The sequence below is a fragment of the Alexandromys fortis genome, unplaced genomic scaffold, assembly GCF_014885135.2.
Source record: "Alexandromys fortis isolate MF-2015 unplaced genomic scaffold, M_Fortis_MF-2015_v1.1 scaffold_1, whole genome shotgun sequence".
NCBI lineage: Eukaryota > Metazoa > Chordata > Mammalia > Rodentia > Cricetidae > Alexandromys > Alexandromys fortis.
In genome coordinates this window covers 457,847-475,916 of record NW_026067927.1, presented here as the reverse complement: position 1 = coordinate 475,916, position 18,070 = coordinate 457,847, and the positions used below count along the sequence as shown (strand labels likewise).

At 37.7% G+C, this 18,070-nt stretch overlaps 1 protein-coding gene across 10 annotated transcripts in view; it reads right to left on the bottom strand.

Annotated features, from left to right (window-relative positions):
- Nucleotides 1-1,838: 1,838 nt before the first annotated feature.
- The window catches only part of Chd9 (chromodomain helicase DNA binding protein 9), a 219,135-nt gene continuing 202,903 nt past the window's right edge, over nt 1,839-18,070 (bottom strand). For 9 of the 10 annotated variants that reach the window (XM_050143928.1, XM_050143923.1, XM_050143925.1 and 6 more), the window contains 6 exons: nt 17,620-17,788; nt 14,307-14,446; nt 13,660-13,854; nt 10,683-10,811; nt 7,699-7,803; nt 1,839-5,249 (listed from right to left, as the gene is read on the bottom strand). In XM_050143928.1, coding sequence (XP_049999885.1) covers nt 4,392-5,249; nt 7,699-7,803; nt 10,683-10,811; nt 13,660-13,854; nt 14,307-14,446; nt 17,620-17,788 — 1,596 coding nt within the window. In that variant the 3' untranslated portion in view covers nt 1,839-4,391. Of the gene's footprint in view, nt 5,250-7,698; nt 7,804-10,682; nt 10,812-13,659; nt 13,883-14,306; nt 14,447-17,619; nt 17,789-18,070 lie in introns of those variants that run through there. The other variant, XM_050143929.1, reaches the window with a different exon arrangement.

The following is an 18,070-nucleotide window of genomic DNA, read 5'->3' as shown; positions in this document are numbered from 1 at the left end:
GAGCATGATAAGAGCAGTTATAGCAACACATTTCTAGCACCTGCTAAGTGCAGGTAAGAGCTTCAGAAGTCCAAGTTCATCCCTGGCAGCATATCAAGTACTAAACAAGCCTGGGCTACAGGAGACCTTGCCTTGAAAGAGCACAAATAAGCAGGCTGTAAAATAGTACGTACAGTTTACCCGCCTTCTGTTTTCCATCCACAGTAAGGTGCGACCTCATTTTGGCCTGGGGATTGTAGGCACAAGCTACCACACCCGGCTATCAATCACCCCCACTCTTATCACACACACTACGTAACTAACAGTCACCCTGACTATGAAGGTCATTCAGGACCAGGCATCGTCATGGGTGGAGTATTCCGGGTGATTACTTTGTGCTTCTGCCTTTCCTCCCATGTTTTCTAATATGCAGTCTTATTTTTCACCAAGGAAAATAATATTTTGTTTTTGTTTTTTTGAGACAGGGTTTCTTTGTGTAACAGCTCTGGCTGTCCTGGAACTCACTTGTAGACCAGGCTGGCCTTGAACACAGAGATCCACCTCTCTCTGCCTGCTGAGTGCTGTCACTCTTTGATCCCAAAGAACAATGTGAAGAAAATAAAAATCAGTGTGGTCCAGAGTATTACAAACAGTACACTTATATATTGTAATTTAGTATGAGAGCGTATGCTTTTTCTCTAATGCCACAAAGTGGAAGATTTATTCTTCACAGCTGAGGCTGGAAACAAAATCCCATCAAGGTGCTGGCAATGTGTCCTATGGAGGGAGGCTCTGAAGCAACCTGCCCCTCGCCTCTCCTGGTTCCCAGCTGAGGTCCCAGAGGGCGTTCTTTGGCTCGCAGTCCTTAAATCACCCCACCACTGCCTGTTACAGGGCATCCTCTGTGGCTGTCTCTGACATGTCCTCCTCACAATTACCTATTCTTCACAAAATCTGAAATATGTCACTTCATACACACATACACTCAATATGTGTTTTCTCAAAAACACCCAACTCAGCCAGCTCTGCCTGCAGCCGTGGAGACTGCTCCTCTGGGCGAAAACTAGATGAAGTAGAGGAAGACCCCATTTTTATCTCCATAGTGAGAGAAGTTTTTGCTAAATGTTTCCAAACCACTCTGCCAAAAATGACAATGAGTCAGAAAAAATGCTTATGGCCATGAGTTAATTATTGATTTCCAAAAGGAGCAGCTTTAAGAGGCGAGGTTAGCCACATGGTGGTGGAACATAGCCTTTCATACCAGCACTCAGGAGGCAGAGACAGGATGGAGCTCTGTGAGTTTGACTTCTACAAAGTGAGTTCCAGGACAGCCAGAGTAACACAGAGAAACCCTGTTTCGGGCAGGGGGGAATAAAGAAAAAAAGGGAAAAAAAAGGTGAGGTTTGTCTTTTTAGTTCTTTTGGAAGTTTTAGGGGTACAAGGGGAAGAAAAGGAAACACAATATTTGGCATTAGGATGGAGGTCACTCTCTAGACATGGGTTTTGATACTTAAGACTCTTAAGGAGCTACTTCCTTTTTACGCAGACATCAATATGAATGAACAAAGAATGAACTGAAATTGAAAATCTGACAGTTAAGATGTTATTATAAATGTAAATATAGAAAATTCAAAACTCTAGTACATCACTGAGCCCTGGGTTTGAGACAAGCCTGGGTGGCAAAGGCCTAATAAAAACAGACAACCACCAACATTCTAGGCATTTCTTCCAAAGTACACATTTCTTCTAAAGTGTTTTTGAAGATTTATAACTACTGTTTCTTTTATAACTAGAGTAAGATAAATTATATATAAAACTCAAGTGAAAAATTACTGTCATGTATGGAGGCTGACATCATGGATAGTCAAAGAATATGTTTAATAAAAAATAATTAAACTTCCATTTGCTCTATAGAACATCATAGAAAGTAATTTAATAAATTACAAATGACTTTTTAAGACGTTTGCTCAACTACAGAAAGCAAATTTAGACTACACAAAACACAACTGGTAAATATTGCAAATGTCCAAAAGAAAAATTGGACTAAGACTTGAACCATGAAACCTGAAACAACGGCTAAAATACAAGGCAACACCAGCTATACGTCTTTCAGTAACTACCGACACATACTGGGATATCCTTTCCACTGCAACGTTAGGATCGATGTCATTCCGGCGACTCTTCTTCTTACCCTTAACTTTACATCTCCATATCTGCATGTTTTTCTTAGCTGACACCTCAACAACTTTCCCCCAAGCCATCTACAAAGAAATGTCTTGAAACCCAAGAGAATGTTTAAAGTTAACATTAGCCTTAATGCTTTGAAAACAGTAACTGCCTTATTATACATAGAAAGAGAATCACTAGGATGTTACCCAAATTTATTAGACCATAATTAGGAAAATACTTTATCTCATAGATTTTGCTATAAATTAGATTTTAATGACAAGATCTAAGTTCTTTTAACCTCATTTTTTTTCCCTTTTAATTGGGAAAGACAGGAATAAAGACGATGTGGGTAGACCTAGAGGAAGGAGGGGATACGGGTGGTGCTGAAACACTCCACTGGCAAACCAAGGTAACTGTCTGGAAAACTTTGGCTATCTCACAGGTGTGTTCTAGTTAAACAAAAGTGCAATACTGCAAAGGGAACACACTATGTATGTAATATATCATTTTCATGATGAGGAATTACTGCCCACTGCTCCTGGATGGGCATTACAGTGACTATTGCTAAGACATTGCATAAAGAACTATCAATTCAAGGTACTATTTTGAGAAAATACAAAAAATTAATAATACAATCCCAATGGAACTTATATAAATTTGGTAAATACATTTAACATCGTCTAATAATGGGTTACGTTTTTACATACAGAAACATAATTTACTGGTAAAGGTCTTGGGAAACCCAGTACAATCACTTAGTCCATGACAAACAACAGCTCTAGTAAAACACACTGGAAGTTAATTTTCCTATAGGAGAGAACTGGGGCACTCCTCTGAAATTTACCACCTTGCAAACTTTACCATGATTTATTTAGACACCAGGAAATGCTAAGATTTATCTCTCCTCAGAATGTCTAAGTAGGTTCTAATTGTTTCTGATGTGTATAAAGGTAAACCTTGGACCTCTACCGTGTCAGAATGATAGCAGCTTTAGCAGGAGAAATGATATCACAAATCAAATAACAGACAAATTGTACATGATAAAGGATTGTAAGAAACAGAACAGAAGCCTTGGACTTCGTAGGTATAGTTTGTACATCATTCTGAGATCAGTCAAAGTGCGTCTCCAAAGTGGGCAGCTCAGCATTTGCTATGAGCTGACGGCCCAACACTGACTCTGGGTAACATGCTGTCTTCTTACTCCTAGAAACTCAATTAAGTCAAACTATCTGCATATTACTTGACTACTATTACCTGTTATTTCGGAATATTTCCAGGACATCAGACACAAAGAGAAACCTATACAAATAAAGCAAACAAACACTTTCTTCTACGTGAAGGGCGCTGTTGAAAGTTCTCAGTGGTGTTCATGAGTTTGCCTTTCTGAACCCTGGAAACAAGACATTATTCATCTGAGACATAATTATTTGCAATAGGAGGCCAAACTTCAAAAAGTTTTAATGTATGTGTACAGGGTGCCAAAGCCATATGACACAAGATTATTTTATGACTTCATTTTTACTGATTTCTGAGTTAGGCGCAGTAAAATGCAAGTCATGTTCCTTGCCAGATTGACATGATATATAGGATGTGTTTAAGAACCCCTGAAAACAAGTACAGAATTAGAAACGAATGTAAACTTCCTAAACTAACTCAGCTGAGGTAACAGGTAGCCAGATAAATTGGCTGATTGGGAAACTTATTTCTTCTTTAAAACATACTTGTACCTGAATTGGAAACATCAGCAGTGCATCACAACACTAGAGCGTTTTCGTGTGATGAAAGCAATGGATGGTGACGTGGAGTCTACAGCTTTCATGACATTCATTAGCTGCCCAAATTATTGCTGAGTTTTGATCTGTAAATTATAGGTGTCAAGGAGGCTGTAAAACTATATTCAAATTAAATCAGTAATATGCATAAAGTATTCTGTGTTCACTGCAAATATATTAAATATACAACTCTTATTGAGCATCATTTCCATAAAATTAACCCCCAACAAAATTATAATGCCTTTTGTTGTAACTTTATACGTGTATGTATCTGTTAGTACATCCGAGTTCAGAAACTTATGGATCTTAAGAAATAAGACATGCAAAACGTCTCTGAAAGCAGTTTGCACTTCTAAACAAACAGCTGAAATGCTCTGTCAGAAAGTTACTGATGCACTCAACACCGGGGTATTTACAGTCAGTACTTAAAGAAAAGGGAAAACCAGTTTAGATGAAGTGCAGAGTCCCCAATCAATCTTCATTGCTTGAGTCGGAATCCTCAGATGATGATGATGTGCTATCAGACCCGGACGAAGCTTTCTCTGAACCCTCATCTGTGCTGTTTTCATTGAGAGGACTAGGCTCAGTTCCTCCCTTCTCTTCCTGATCTCTAACTCTGGAATCTTCTTCCTTTATTTCTACTGACTTAGATGAACCTAAGTCACTATTTTTGTTTTTCTGTACATCAAAAGTATTGGACTGAGACAAGGTTGGAATATGAAGATTAAGGCCTGGAGTGAGCAGCATCCCTGGGTAAAGTATGTTAGACAGCAAGAGTGGGTTAAGAGCTACGGGCTTGGCAGCTGCGGCTGGACTCAACGCAGCCGTGGAGGAAGTTGAAGGAGAACCCGACACACAGCTTTCTCCTCCATTCTCTGAACTTTGGCTCTCTGTCCTTTCTTTTTTCCCTTCTAGCTCCTTAGAGTCATTTCCTTTCTTTTCGCCGGCCTCAGATTCTGCATTCTTTGACAGAAGTCCTCCCATGCCTAGCAGATTTGGTAACCCAGCCATCCCTGACAGTAGCATGGGGAACACAGCAGCCATGTTCTTAGTTTCTCCTCCAGCAGGCATGCCCATTAACCCTGCAGTCACTTGTAGTGACTGCAGGTTTTGTAGATTTTGTTGTAAGGCCTGAAGAGCTGTGAGATCCACACCTGGAAGCAATCCATTGGCCAACAAAGGATTGCCTGGCACACTGCTGGTGGGAGCAGCTGTTGCTGCTGCAGCCTTGGCAATTCCACTTTTAGGCCTTCTCCCGCGCCTGCTTACTTCCTCTCTCACAACAGGACCAGTGAGAATACGTTCATACATACTTTCTGGAAGAAAACCCTGGAGAAAATACATATTCATTAATAATAGCTACATGAAGATAAAATCAGCTTATCAAATAGTCTATTAAGAGGTAGCTATTCATAAACTTATTCTATATTGATATGAAATAATTATGAAAGATAACTTATTTAACTTGTGGCTTCAACCAACTATCCCTCAGCTCCCATTTTTTAAAAAAATCATAATGAAAGAGGCATTTAGTTTTCTTTATACTGTAAAGCTTACGTTTGTAGGACAGAAAATTTAAGAACCAAAGAAACATTATCAAACGCATTTTCATAACCCTTTCTTGGTGCACATCACCACTTGCTCAGATCCTTCTGATTGCGGAAAGCAACCAGGAAGGACAGGGGAAAGAAACAAAAGGTTGCGGTTAGATTGAGATGCTTCAAATCTATCTTGACGGTCACTTTGGGATTAAGGTAAATGCAGCTAAGACACAAAAGTTATACTCAAAAGGGAAAATGCATTAATACTCATTATCATCTGGATACCATGGGGACTTTGATGCCTGGGTATACATCTATCACTTGGAAATGTTTATGATAGGCAGGAGGATTTATGAATTTATATTATATTCAAAAGAGCACATCCTATATTTGGTATATAATCACATATTGGTGAGGAATTAAGATGAGGGCTTAATACCTGGCTGAGAACAGCAGTGGTACCTGCTGATAGAAAGTGACCAAGAACAGGACAAAAGGTCATCTGTACTACTTTCGTGAAATTCTCCTATGGTTTTCTAGGATACAAAACTCTTTGGAGTTTTATTTTATAGCCTCTGCAACAGCACTGTCCAGTAGAAATGTAATACAAGTCACATACATAGTTAAAATTTTCTAGTGACCACATAAATTTTAGTACTATAGGCTAATGAAATAAAACACAAATATTTTTACTGCATTATATATTGTATAAAAATTGAGATATGTTATATTTTTTCTAAACTAAGCCTCCAACTTCCCCAAAAGTGTGTATTTTAAACCAAGCACACCTTGAGCCACGTGCTTAGTGGTCAATCTGTGGGGATGCAGATGTAGGCAGTAGTTTAAGGAGAAACCTAATGGGACTACTTTTTGTTTGGCTTTAATTGGTCAACTTCCTTTTCTCTTTAAAAGCATTATGGCTCACTGCAGAACGTACAATAATAAATACAAATGGAACAAAACCATGTTTCTCCCACCACTCAGCCACACCACTACTACTGTTTAGAGTGTACAATACATCATTTGCTTTCATACTTATTTTATGATCATCCCTACCCCTTTCCAAAACTAAAACATAATTACCCTGAATTTATTTCTATAGCTTGCCTTTTCCATTTGAACACCTATAGAAATGATACAGTTAGGCTTTAATAGCCCAAGATCTAAACTATAAAGGAACTTACTATATTTCCAATATTTCCTCTTTTGACACTAGATAGTCTTTTTGTTTGTTTGTTTGGTATTTTTGAGCCAGTGTTTCTCTGTATAGCCTTGGCTGTTCCTCACTCTGTAGACCAGGCTGGCCTGAACTCGCAGAGATCTGCCTGCCACTGCCTCCAGAGCGCTGGGATTAAAGGCGTGAACCACCACCCACTCAGCTCAGATATTCTTCTCAGACACATTTTTTTTTTAAACACACAAAACTGTTTAATTAGGTTGTTAGCAATTTAGAAAACCAGTTTGTGAGGATTCATCCTGTTCATCAAAGAGAACTGAGAGCGCAGGTAGCCCTGGAGCTGAGGAACAGCTTTGATCTTTGGCAGAATCTGCGAGTCCTCAGCGCTGCTCTGTAATCTCATATCTGAACTATCCACAAAGATCCTGTTTATGATGAATATTATTATCTATAATTTTTTTTGCATACCTACATGGTTATTCTTTGTAGTACTCTCCAAACAATATTTGCAATTAAAAAGGGGGGGCGCATCTCTGGTTCTGCATTCTACTCTATCATCAACTACTGAAAACTATTGTCACATGTTTGCTGTGGGATAACGCTTTTTGTACACTGTAACGATTTGTCACTCATATTGGTTTAATAAAAATGCTGATTGGCCAGTCCAGTAGCCAGGCAGGAAGTATAGGCGGAGTGACCAGACTGAGAGAATTCTGGGAAGAGGAAAGGCAGAAATGTAGTTGCCACCGTGATGCAGAGGAAGCAAGAAGAGAATACTGCACTGATAAAGGCACAAAGTCACGTGGCTAACACAGACAAGAATTATGGGATAATTTAAGTTGTAAGAGCTAGTTGATACTCCTGAGCTAATAGGCTAAACAGTTTATGATTAATATAGGCCTCTGTGTGTTTCTTTGGGACTGGATGACTGTGAAACCAGGAGGAACAGAAACTTTCATTTACACATGTTCATTAAATTCTTATTCTGAAAAGAAAGTTTAATCCAAGACATAATCAAGTGGCTCTAATTTCTAAAATGGTGCATTTGTAAGATACTCACAGACTGTTTAACAACATCTCCCCATTCAGGAGCTACTCCATATTCTGAATTTTCTTTCAGGAATCTACATAAATCTTTCAAAGGGGGAGCAAATGCACCTCCAACCTGTAAACAAACAAACAGAGATAGTAAAGCAGCTAACACAACTAAGTATGGAATTGTTTGATTTCTGATATAGAATTTCTTTAAAACATGTATTTTTAAACAACCTTCAACAAGTTGTATAATTACATAAGAAAGGATCACTCCAATCTAGGAAATAATATATAAACACATTAACTTTTGTCCTCTGGTTAACTTTAACTGTCAATTTGGCAGACACAACCTAGAATTATTGACAAAGAAAATCTCTATTGAAGTACTGCTTAGATCATAGTGGCTTATGGACATGTCCATGGAAGGGCTGTCTTGACTGTTAATTAATGTGGGAGGGTCCAGCCACTGTAGGTGGCACCATTCCCTAGATAGGTGAACTGGAACTGTATAAAATAACAAGCTGAGCATAAGCCTCCACGTTAGTAATCAAGCAAGGACTAAAGCATCAAAAGCATTCCGTCATAATTTCTGCTGTAGTTGGTTGAGTGTGGGTTCCTTGGTCAGGGATAGCTCTGTGGAATAGCAAGCACCCTGTCTTCACATTCTTGTTTGAGTTCCTGCCTTAACTTCAATTGATGATGAACCTATAAAGGGAAACTTTTCCTTTTCTCAGTTGCTTTTGGTCACAGTACCTGTCACAGCAACAGGAGTGAACTGAAATAGAAATGATGTCAATCTTAAATGTTCTAAGTGGAATAACTGAAGCAGAAAATGAACTACTCCTTACAGTGCACTTAAAAGGCAAGACAGGCAGCCTAGTCTTCCTTGAAGTAAACCCTTTGAGTCAGATTCCCCAGGTATGGAAACTCAGGTAAATCAGTGAATTTCTTTGAGTCTCTTTTGTGATCTACAAAATGGGGTGGCAATAATATTTCCTTCAAATAATATTTCCTTCTAAGTATCTCATGAGGATAAAATGAGATGATTCAAGTGTCTTACAATATTATCTTGTTTAATAAGTCTATGTCAAATACTGGACTAAGAGCACGGCATGTATATTTTATTTGAGTTCCCAGAACATCTTTTTGATTCTATTTCTATTTTCAAAATGAAGGACCCGAGAATCAGAGAAGTTACAGTTAGCTTCAAAAATCCATCTAATAATGTCAAGAGTTAAGAGTCAAACCTCGGCCTTAGAATTCCATGCTTTTATTCATTATGCATATTAACTAAATTATATACTATTAAATTGTAAATATTTTTATATGATAAAATCAAGATTTAAATCAATAGTATTTAGATCAATGATATTGACCTACCAATTTAATGTCTCTTTGCCATCTAAAAGGTATTTGAGCAGTTCCTTCTTCTATACCCACTTTAAAAACATATGCATTGCATCTTTTTTTTCTTGAGTGGTACTGGGGACTGTGAATGCTACATAAGCATTCTACCGCTGGATGTATCCCTAACTGATATATATATATATAACATATATAATGTCTTGATAGGATGTATATTCATTTATCATAGTCAGTATATCACCCATACCTATAACCATTCTCATCCAATGTTCCTTATATTTTTTAGCATCTGCGATTTCTGTTGCACACTGCTCTTTATTAAGCTTCTGGGTAAAGTGAATTTATAACCGGTAACTCAATCTCCAGAAGGCTAATGAAGAAAGAATAGCCTGAGTTTGAGGCCAGTTCAGCCAACAAAATGAGTTCTAGGTCAGCCTGAGCTACAGTATGAGACCCTGTTTTAAAGAAAACAAAACATAACACAGCATAATAAAACCTCCTCCCCTAAAATTAAGTGGATCCTTAGAAATTCAACAACCAAACCTGATATCTTAGACAATAGAGAACCCTACAAATCAAGGGAAACGAATAGGATTCCAGAAAGTTTACAACATGAACATTTAGAATATTAACTGCCAGAGGCATGGCCAAGCATAAAAAGGCATTTGCTGCCCAGTCTGACAGCCACCCTCAGGACTTCCATGGTGGAAGGAGAGAACTGACAAGTACATGTTGTTCTTTGATCTTTGTATACAACACACACACACACACACGTTTATCTTTAAACTTAACAAACGAAAAAAAAAAAAAACAAAAAACATTCCTTCTCCTTAAAACTGGCTAAGCTGAACAAGGAAGGTGAATGGGCACAGTACAGTGATATACATGTGTGAAAAATGTCACTAGAAATAATTATTTGGTAGAACTACCAAAGTTAACAGTATCTGAACACAAAAAGGCCTAAATATTAATAATTTATGAATAGTCAGCACAAACTAAGCATAAAAGTTCCATTCACCTATAAAGTAGGTTTTGAAACATTTTATTTCCATCTTTCAGGAAATTATATAAAATGCCCACTTGACACTTGAGAGAACAATATTAACTTGAGCTATCTGACAAAAAAATACATTGATAAAGATACAGTAAATTTCTTATGATAATGTAAAGGATGTCACCTTTGAGTAGGTTCTCATTTTTTAGCATAAGATATTTAGGTTGGTACTTCAGGTATGCAAGATGTATGGCCTCTTCCTTGTAGAGGAAAGTAGCATTTGTTCCCTTCTTGCCCCTTCCCCACTATGCTGAGTGTGGCTACCAAACCTGTGTCCAGACAGCAACAAATGTTCCTCCCCGGGGGAACAAAACTATGCCCTGAAAGGAACCATTGCCTGAGATGTAATGTCCTTGTACACTGCACGACCATACAATACACAATGCCGCTTGGCCAGATCTGGGGAATGGCTTAGCTTCATCAATAATGCAGGATTTGATATTAGACCAAACAAAAATTATCATGCATATCTTTTCCGACAAATGTGCTAGGTTCAACCCATCCTCTAGACTGTTAGAAAAAACTGCATAATGCAACAAGTTTCTTTAACTGGGAGTCGATGTGAGAGGGTTAACAAGAGACACAGCTACCTTTCTTGCATTCCTTCTGTTAATGAGCTGCACACGTTCCTCTCCAGTGAGACTGTTGACATCCAATTTATTAGGGTTTCGGCACCGATGCCTTTTCTGCTTGGGTCTCCCCTCATGAAGCTGCACTCTCTAAAACATACCAAGAAACACTTTGAAGCTTGTGGCTCTGGTAAACACTATCAGAATGACGCACGTGAGCTGACCAAGGAACTTAGCCCTACATGAGGTGAAAACTCTTATTCTCTAGTCAGCTGAAAATTTTAAACTTTAAATATTTTAATTAAGTTTTACATTTTTTTAGATTTTATATTTGAAAATGTACTCAAGGCCACTACTCAAGGCCACTATGATGATCACTACTATGGGTTCTACATGAAAGCATGATACTTGCAGTGAGACTCTGCCCGCTCTTCCTTAAAGGCCATAGAAAACCTACAGAGCGACACCTGACACCTGGAGGGGTCACTGGTGCTAATGGAACAGCTTGTTACTTTCCATCACCTACATTTCATTTGATGAGTTTCTCATCTAGTAAATTCCAGGAGAAACTCCTTAGGCTTCCTCTGTGCTACAATTATTTGTTTGTTTTTGAGGCAGGTTGACCCTGATCTCATTCTGAACCAAGAGTGTGCTTGAATTGGTACCCTCTTGCCTCTGACTCGAACACTCTGAGAGTACAGGTGTATGCCACCAAGCACTGCTACAGCAATTCATAATTTTGCTAGAAACTTTCATTTCTTTTAATCTCTTTTATTTTTCTTCTCATGTAACTCTCACAATAATAAAGGTATTTTTTATAGTACAAAATAAGACATAGAGAGGTTATTTTTTTCGAAGTCATTCAGCGATGAAGTAAAAAAGATCAAAAAGAAGGCTGAGTGTGGTGGTACACACCTTTAGTCTCAGCACTAGGAAGGCAAAGGCAGGCAGATAGCCTATAGAGCAAGATTAAGGACAGCCAAGGCTATACAGAAAGACACTATCTCAAAACAAAACAATAAACAAAAAATCCAAATCCAAAATCTGGCAATAAAAATGAAAACTGTATTAAATTTGTCTCTTCAACTGTATACAAGGAAGGCTTTGATGTTTGGAACTATTTCCAATCAATCATAAAATTCCAAGAAATTAATTACTCAAACTCTTTGACTGGGCCTAATAGTCTCTCCTCAGGCTGAGCTTATTTTATAGTTATTCCCCTTGTTCTCTGCCATACTCTGGACCCTCAGATCAGTCACTGTTCTGTGAATATGCCCAAATGCATACAATCCTCTAACGCTTTCCACTGTTATTCCACAATGCCTGGAATACCTTCCTCTTATGCTAAAGGAGTCTTCTCACTTACTATTCAACTTTCTTTCTTTTTTTTAAATTTTATTTATTTATTTATTATGTATATAATGTTCTGTCTGTATGCCTGCAGGCCAGAAGAGGGCACCAGACCCCATTACAGATGGTTGTGAGCCACCATGTGGTTGCTGGGAATTGAACTCAGGACCTTTGGAAGAGCAGACAATGCTCTTAACCTCTGAGCATCTCTCCAGCCACCCTATTCAACTTTCTTATTTTCTTCATATATTTTACTCTGCCTAGGCAGTCAATTGTTCTAATCTTTCTGTTCATGGCACTTTGAGCAAACTCCATCTCTGTTACATTCTAAGGTCACCTTAGAAATATTTAACTACAGAAAAAGCTAATAAAAACTCATTTGTAATTTTAAGAAAGAGGTATGGAAACCCTTTGGAGGATAGGCAGTATCACATGGGTAAGGACTTTGCATTTTAGTTACTGAAATTATAACTAGTACTTAGTAGTGTCACACAATATAATTAATGTCTGTTGAATAAAAGAACGTTATTTTCTAACATGTTATGAATTCATAGGTTTCATCCATTTTCATAGCCTGGTGTAGTTATAGTGAAAACCACTATTCACATAATTACTGAAGTATTTGATAATAAAATGGAACGGAATTAAAGGGAAAATTGAGAATTTGTGGGAATTGTTGTACAACTAGGGAAATGAAAGGCACCTAAAATACCAGACTAAGGCTTTCTGTTTTAGACTACTAGGTTGTTGCTTGGTAATAAGACAGAAATACTGGATTAAAATGTCCTGTAAATATAAAGAACATTCTAAAGACTAGAGATTATCTACTTGCTTTATATGAAAAAACAACGAAAGTAATTTTATTTTGTTAACAAAATAGTAATAATCACACTCCCTTTCACATTGCATGTAAAGTTTTCAAAATTTAAATATTTCAAAATCATAGATTAAAAGAATAACTGTGTTGGTGGCGCACGCCTTTAATCCCAGCACTCGGGAGGCAGAGGCAGGCGGATCTCTGTGAGTTCGAGGCCAGCCTGGTTAACAAAGAGTATTCCATGTCAGCCAGGGCTGTTACACAGAGAAACCCTGTCTTGAAAAAAAGCTAAAAACAAAAGAAAATAAATAAAAAGTTTTAACAGTATTATCGGAATAAGGTTATGCTAAAGGAGACAATGGATGTAAAGCATTAAGTGTATTGGTAGGCAAACATTATTTCAACATTTAGATTACTTTGTATTTATTACTACTGTAAAATAAACTTGTTGAGAACAAAGGGTTAGAAGTTTTATTCCACCACAACCTTTATTGGGTATGATAAAGTGCTTTACATCAGAAGTTTGTTTGTTTGTTTGTTTATTAAACAAGAACAGCTTTGAACTTAAAATTCTTTTTGAGCACTGGTATTACAGGTGTGTGCCACCATATCTGACCTGAAGTGATTTTATAATTAAGTATTTATTAAAGGCAAAAAGGAAAGCAATACAGAATTATAATTTGGGAAACATGGTAATTAATTTTTTCTAATAATTTTCCTAAACTCAGGCAAAACACATATTTAGGACAAATGGATGAGAATTTGTATTTCATTATTAAAGGTATGATGAATCAAAGAAACAAAATGTATCAAGATTTAAAATGTACTTACTGGAATAAAAGCTCCCAAGTCTTCCACATAACCCGGGTGCTCCTTAAGCCATCTGTCCAGGTCCTTTCTCTTCGGTGCATCATCTCCTGCAAGCCTTGTCCCATCTTTGAGATTAATAACTGGAACTGGACTTTCTGTATCAGGAATTCTCTGAGGCTGAGTATAGGATAGTGCTGGATTTATCCCTGTGGAAATCTGTGAGGTGGTTAAAGCTAACGTAAAACTGCAGAAAAAATCAAATAACATTTTTATTTCCATGCTTTATTACTCTAAGTCTGGTTCAACAGAGTAACTGTCACACACACCCCGGGCCATGTTATGCATTCCTGACTGCCCTGAAACTGACAGAGGTCTTCTTCCCTGTGCACACTCAATACTGGGCTCACACAAGTGCTCCCCCATGCCCAGATTCAACAGTCCTTCTTTTGTAAAGAAGAAGAAAGCAGTGTCTAAATTCTGCCAAGTCTTTTAAACCTAAAATTTTTGTGGCTTTTTGTCATTATTAAATTCTATTAAGATCAAATTTGAAAGTATGGAAAACTAATTTCCTTATTTATTTTATTAAAAAATATAAAACAGCAATTGTATACTTATTAGGACTGAATTTCAGACTTAAGGATGAATAATTTTAAAATAGTTTTACTTACATGATTAGGTGGCTTATTTCTGTTCAAAAAGAGGATGTCAACACCTTCTACATTCTTCCTCCTTCCTCGTCTTTTCTTCACTATAGGCTGGTTGTCTAATATCACTCCATTGGCACCAAGGGTTGGCTGAATGGAAGTACCTAGTCAAATTAAAAATGCAAAATAGTAACTGAAAATAAATGGAACATTACAACTTTTCTAAATGTAGATGAAATTTGTTCTTTTATACCCCAAACTAAGAAGTTCCTGAATTAAAAATATGCTAATTTCTCTTAGAAATTTTTTTTTTTTTTTTTTTGAGACAGGGTTTCTCTGTGGCTTTGGAGCCTGTCCTGGAACTAGCTCTGTAGTCCAGGCTGGTCTGGAACTCACAGAGATCCGCCTGCCTCTGCCTCCCGAGTGCTGGAATTAAAGGCATGCGCCACCACCGCCCGGCTTCTCTTAGAAAATTTTAATCTAGATCTCTCATCCAGTAGTTCACACTAGCCTCCCAACCTCAGTCCTCCTGGTTTGAGCCATCTGCATCTGGGGATTATGGGCATCCTTATCTGATTTGTAGTAAACTCTTTACTGAACACTTTGTATATTGTTTTACTTAATTCACCAGAACAATGTAACATCTCTTTCTCCTTCCACTTCATTTTACAGACAATGAGAGGGCTCAAAAATATTAATGCTAATTGACTTCCAAAAAAAACCAAGAAGGAAAAGAGAAGCAGATTTCACATTTGCAATTATCAAAATGTAATTTATAAAATACTGAGATAACTACACAGAACTAAAAATAATACTTGAAATTTGAACATGGTTTTAATACAGTTTTAAAACTAGTGTGATCATTACTATTATACATATCACTATTATTATATTCTCTAAAATTTCATTAATTTTAAATTATTTGCATGTGTCTGTGTTTGTGTGTGGATGTATACATATAAGTGCAGGTCCCTGATGAGCTCAGAAGCGGGTGGGCACCGAAGCCCCGGAGCTGAAGTTAAGGCATTTGTGGCTGCCTGAAACAAATGCTCTGCAAGAGCTATGTGCACTTTTTTTTTTTTTTTTTCCCGAGATAGGGTTTCTCTGTGGCTTTGGAGCCTGTCCTGGAACTAGCTCTTGTAGACCAGGCTGGTCTCGAACTCACAGAGATCCGCCTGCCTCTGCCTCCCGAGTGCTGGGATTAAAGGCATGCGCCACCACCGCCGGGCCGCTATGTGCGCTCTTAACCACTGAGGCATCCCTTTAGGCTCTTTATTTATATTCTTAATATAAAAAGTATTGATACAACATAAAAAGAAACATATAATAACAATAACTACATAAAGTATACTTGCTATATAATATTTTATATATAATTACTATACACTATGTATAGTATTATTCATCAAAGAATTACTCGGGTAAAGCCGACAATCTCCAGCTGCAATGCCATTGAAACCTTCACATGATCTAAGTACTAGCAGTATCTTAGAGCTTTCAGGGTAAGAGCGGGGACAGCAAACCCACGCAGGGTGCACATGAGAGTCCACAGCTGACCTCCATTTGTCCTCATGTTCTACTGAGGAAAAAAGAGCTCCTTAACTACAAACTATCACTGTAAAGCATATTCGGGAAACTTACATTCCATGTATAGAAACACTTACCTTCAATGTTCCTGCAGGGGTGAAGGGAGCATATGAGTATGCATGTGGTAGATATGATGCACATGTGTGCATACATATGTGCATGTGTGTGTGGAGGCCACAGATTGCCATGAGATGTCTTCCTCAATTGCTCCCCATTTTATTTAATGAGGCAGGGTTTCTCAGTGAATCCAGAGGTCACTGATTGGTCTAGTTCAGCTAGCCACCTTGCCCCAAGGAGCCCCTGTTGGCTGGCTAATAAGCACAGGGATTAAGGTGGCCTACCACACTTGCCTAGTCTTTACGAGTGGTCAGGGATCTTCACGCCGACCTTCAGGCTCATTATCTGGCAAACACTTCATCCACCAAGTTAAAGCCTCAGCCTTTCAACTGCAAGCCTGACATGTTTGACAACTAGCAACTAGAAAATTACACTGAATGGTTAATGAATCCACAGGAGACAAAACTGGTGCCAGTGACGCCAAGCTAGTCCATAGTTTAAAAGGTAGAAATAGCATCAGCTGAGAACAGCAATCAATTCCCAAACTGTAGGCGTCCCATACACTATGCTCATGCACAGTAACAGTTTTGAGATGCTTCCAAGTAATATGTGGCAACCAGACTTAGTTCTTACTAAAGTAGAGTCCTTCTGAAATAAAAAGGTATAAAGAAAATTCAACCCATTCATTTTCTTCAACTAAAACAAGTATTTCTGGGGCTAAGCATAGGTGATGAACACTGCTGAGACTCAACTGATCTTAAACATCATTCTTAATTCTTGACAATTAAAGAAGAACACAGGTAGAGGGAGGTCAAACAAGACAAAAACATTGTTGAGTGCATTTAAAATATTTTTAGTTATTCATTTTAATTTTACAAGTACACCGTTTTGCCTGTACATATGTGCGTTAAACATTTGCATGTTTGGTGCCTGTGGAGGTCAGAAGAGGGTGCAGGAATCCCCCTAGAACTGGAGTTATAGACAATTGTGAGCCAGGTCCTCTATAAGAACAAGTGCTCTAACTACTGAACCATCTCTCCAGCCCATCCAATGCATTCTTTATTGTTCAAAGAATATATAACACATGGCATAAATGATGTATTTAGTAAATGTGTTGATGCAAGTTGCCACAAGGTTAAAAGAAATAAAAACTCAAGAGAAAAATATTAATATGATAATTGTTTCCAAAATGCTTTGATTTGCCCTGAAGACATAGGCAGAGTCTTCTACCAACAACCATTACCATGTGACTTAAAGCACTGTTGGAAGCACAAATATCCTACCTTACCAAATGCTACTCTAACTTTTATCTGTTAAAACCTACCTGAAAAAAATGGTATCTCTATCCAAATATGTAAACCTCTCAAACCAAACTGCTATGATTCAAAATGTCATGTTAAAGTTCCAATAGGGTGGCTGGTGATGCAGTGCAGTGGTAAAGAGACTAAGCATACATGAAGTCCTGAGTTTGATCTCCAGTGCGTGCACGTGTGTGCACACACATACACACACACACCATATATACATGTCCCAGTAATTAATGAGAGTCAGTATTATGCTGACTACTTTATAGATGTAAAGGAGGTCCATAACACTAAAGAAAAAATAAATTTTCATTTTAAAAGTCTATAAAAAAGATCTGTAAATGACAAGGAATATCTTGTTAATAAAAAGTTACTATTTGCATATTTACCTGATGCTGGCATAGATTTTGGAAAATTAACAAGGCTTGTCTCTGAAGCACTCTGGAGCTCCCGAAGTCGAGTGAGGTACTGCTGCTGGCCCAGGGCACCATCTTCACCATCAAATGGTCTTTTCTGGGCAAGCCCCTGCTTCTGAAACGTCAGCTTCAACCCACCTTCCTATTAAAACAAACAAGCAAACCAAAACAATTATTAAGACAGGAAATGTTAAGAAAAACCGTACTGTAGGATATCAAGAAAAATATTTTTTAGAAAGAGTGAAGGCAAAATCCCTGATATACTATTGAGGTTTTCTTGTTTACACATCAATACAAGAAAAGCACATTAATCTTTTCTATAATAAATATAAACCAAAGATTTTCATGTGAGAAGCGCATGATAATTGTAATACTGTCAGTTTTAGACAGGTATCTCTAGGTACATTATTCATGACACTTTTAG